Here is a 2,201-nt window from a genome sequence, read left to right on the forward strand (position 1 = left end):
TAATTATACCAAATGTAAAGTTTTAAATTAGTTTTAAATTTTAAAATTTTATAATTGAATCCTTAAATTATCAAAACCATGAACTTTTTTTGCTAGCGTAGCCTTTAGTTTAGGTGTTAAATATTATGTTTAGCATATTTAAAACTCATTGAAGTTTACAAATCAATTTAAAATTTAGGCCAAACTTTAGGGACTTATGGTGCAACTAACTCAAAAGAAAAGATAAAACAAGCTTATAAACCAAACCGGTTAAGCCTAGGCAAGTAAACTTATTTTTCATTTAAGTCCGAGTCCAACTCTATGGAAGCTTGTAAACATATCTGAGTACCATACACGTATAACGCAAATTCATTCACCTTTTTTATATTAATTTGGGAGTATATAGTCTACGACGGGGAGATTTATTTATTCAATACAAGAAAAGTAGAAAAAGAAACATCTAACGAAATTATATGTTATATATAACTCAAAATAAATAGCAGCATATTTAACTGCCATGATTATAGCGAAGCACCATATCGCAAGTAAACTTCGATGATCCATTTACTTCTATAATCCGCTGTTATCTCAGCTTGAATTCACAAGGGAAGGATCGAACCTTGGCATTTAGTTCTTTTGGAGAATAAGAATATTCCACCAGATGAGAAAGATCTTTTCATGGAAACAGGCCCCTTGGTTAAAGATCTCCTTATTGAAGAGCTTTTCATCAGCTTGCATATGCTTGAACCTCCTCTGCTTCGCTTCACAGCAATCTTTCCCGTTGAACACTTTAACTGTTGTAATTCAGTATCTAAACTTCCACGATGTTTATGCTTCGCAGTTGCTTCACCAGCTATTTTCATGGCAGAAGATAAATCCAATGAAACTGACCTCCTCGTCGCTTGAATCTCTTCTTGAATCCCGTCTATGTCGGTTAAGATATTTGAATCAGAATGACCCAAAATTTTCCTAGAATTTTCCCAATTGTCTTCATCTTCAATCCGACAAGTTCTCATTTCTTCACTGGTTCCACCTTCACCGACATCGTTTTCTACCGGGGTTTCATTGCTCGAACCTGAATCAATGGAATTAGGCCCCGGTTCACTGGTATGAGCAATCATGGTTTCGGAAACAACAGGGGCGCGACACAATGGGCAGTTTTGATGTGACCGTAACCAAGTGTCGATACAAGGAAGGTGAAAACCATGGCTGCACTTGGGCAAAAGCCTGAGGCTTTCATTTTCTTGGAACTCGTTCAAGCAAACAGAACACTCGGTCCCTTCAATCAACCCATCATATTTTTTATACTTGAAAACTGTGATGGAATCAATGACCGACTGTTGGAGACCAACAGTATTGATGTACCATATGGGGTTATCTACTTGTGGTATTTGATCTTCATCAAGGAAAAAGTCATCTTGAGTACCGAAAAAAACAACGGGCAAACTTCTTCTCCTTGAATGATTGGTCCTCTTGTTAAAATACAATCTAACAAGTGCAAAGAAAATACATAGTAGAAGAGCGGAACTTAGCATGCTTGCCACTACTGTGAAGCCAGTAACCAACAAGCTTTGCTCATCATGCTTCTGACCTGGTGGTAGCGCTTGTGGCGTAGGCCTTGGCAGTGGCTTATGGTTGTTTCCACAAGGTTGATTACAGGGGCCGGATTTGTTTTCTCTTCCCTGACACTTACATGCTGATCCTGGTAGAGGTAGATCTAAATCAGGCATTGTGGAAAGCAGAGGAAAATCAAGCGAGGGACGAAAGATTGATGCCCATTTGAGATTATGAGATAAGCTTTAACACTTACTTTTTGTCGTCTATCTATCCTTCACTTATGGTGTGAGTTTGAAGTTTGGCTTTGCGTTTTTTAAAATTCTTGTTATTTTTTCCCACAAATTTCATGTGAAGTCGTGAGATCTGAGACATTTCGTTTTCCATGAAAGACTACATTTTGCATTTGCATTTACTCGGTAGCTTCGTTTTTCTTCGGCCTTTTGTTTTGGTCAGAAGACTCTTTGCAGTCAACCACGCGTAAACGTTCATTAACGTAGTGTAGGGTTCATGGGAAATTATTTGTGCTTAAAATATGCTCCTAGTCCCTTTACTTTTTATACATTTGAAATTTAGTCTCTTTATTTTTACTTTTAGAAATTTAGTCCCTATACTATTCAATTTACAAAATTTAGGTCCAATTATTAAATTTATTTAAATTCTTCTAT

At 36.7% G+C, this 2,201-nt stretch overlaps 1 protein-coding gene across 2 annotated transcripts; it reads right to left on the reverse strand.

Annotated features, from left to right (window-relative positions):
* Positions 1–249: 249 nt before the first annotated feature.
* Positions 250–1,963, reverse strand: LOC108478564 (RING-H2 finger protein ATL54-like). Of its 2 annotated transcripts, XM_053023318.1 has the most exons (2): positions 1,790–1,963; positions 250–1,681 (listed from the first exon to the last, which is right to left on the reverse strand). In XM_053023318.1, exon 2 carries the CDS (start codon positions 1,512–1,514, stop codon positions 579–581), a length of 936 nt encoding a protein of 311 aa, XP_052879278.1. In that variant the 5' UTR covers positions 1,515–1,681; positions 1,790–1,963; the 3' UTR covers positions 250–578. The 2 variants fall into 2 exon arrangements, with proteins under 2 accessions (XP_052879278.1, XP_017636518.1); XM_017781029.2 differs by having other exon boundaries at positions 250–1,962.
* Positions 1,964–2,201: the final 238 nt, after the last annotated feature.

The sequence above is a fragment of the Gossypium arboreum genome, chromosome 12 (genome assembly GCF_025698485.1).
Source record: "Gossypium arboreum isolate Shixiya-1 chromosome 12, ASM2569848v2, whole genome shotgun sequence".
In the NCBI taxonomy this organism is placed as follows: Eukaryota; Viridiplantae; Streptophyta; class Magnoliopsida; order Malvales; family Malvaceae; genus Gossypium; species Gossypium arboreum.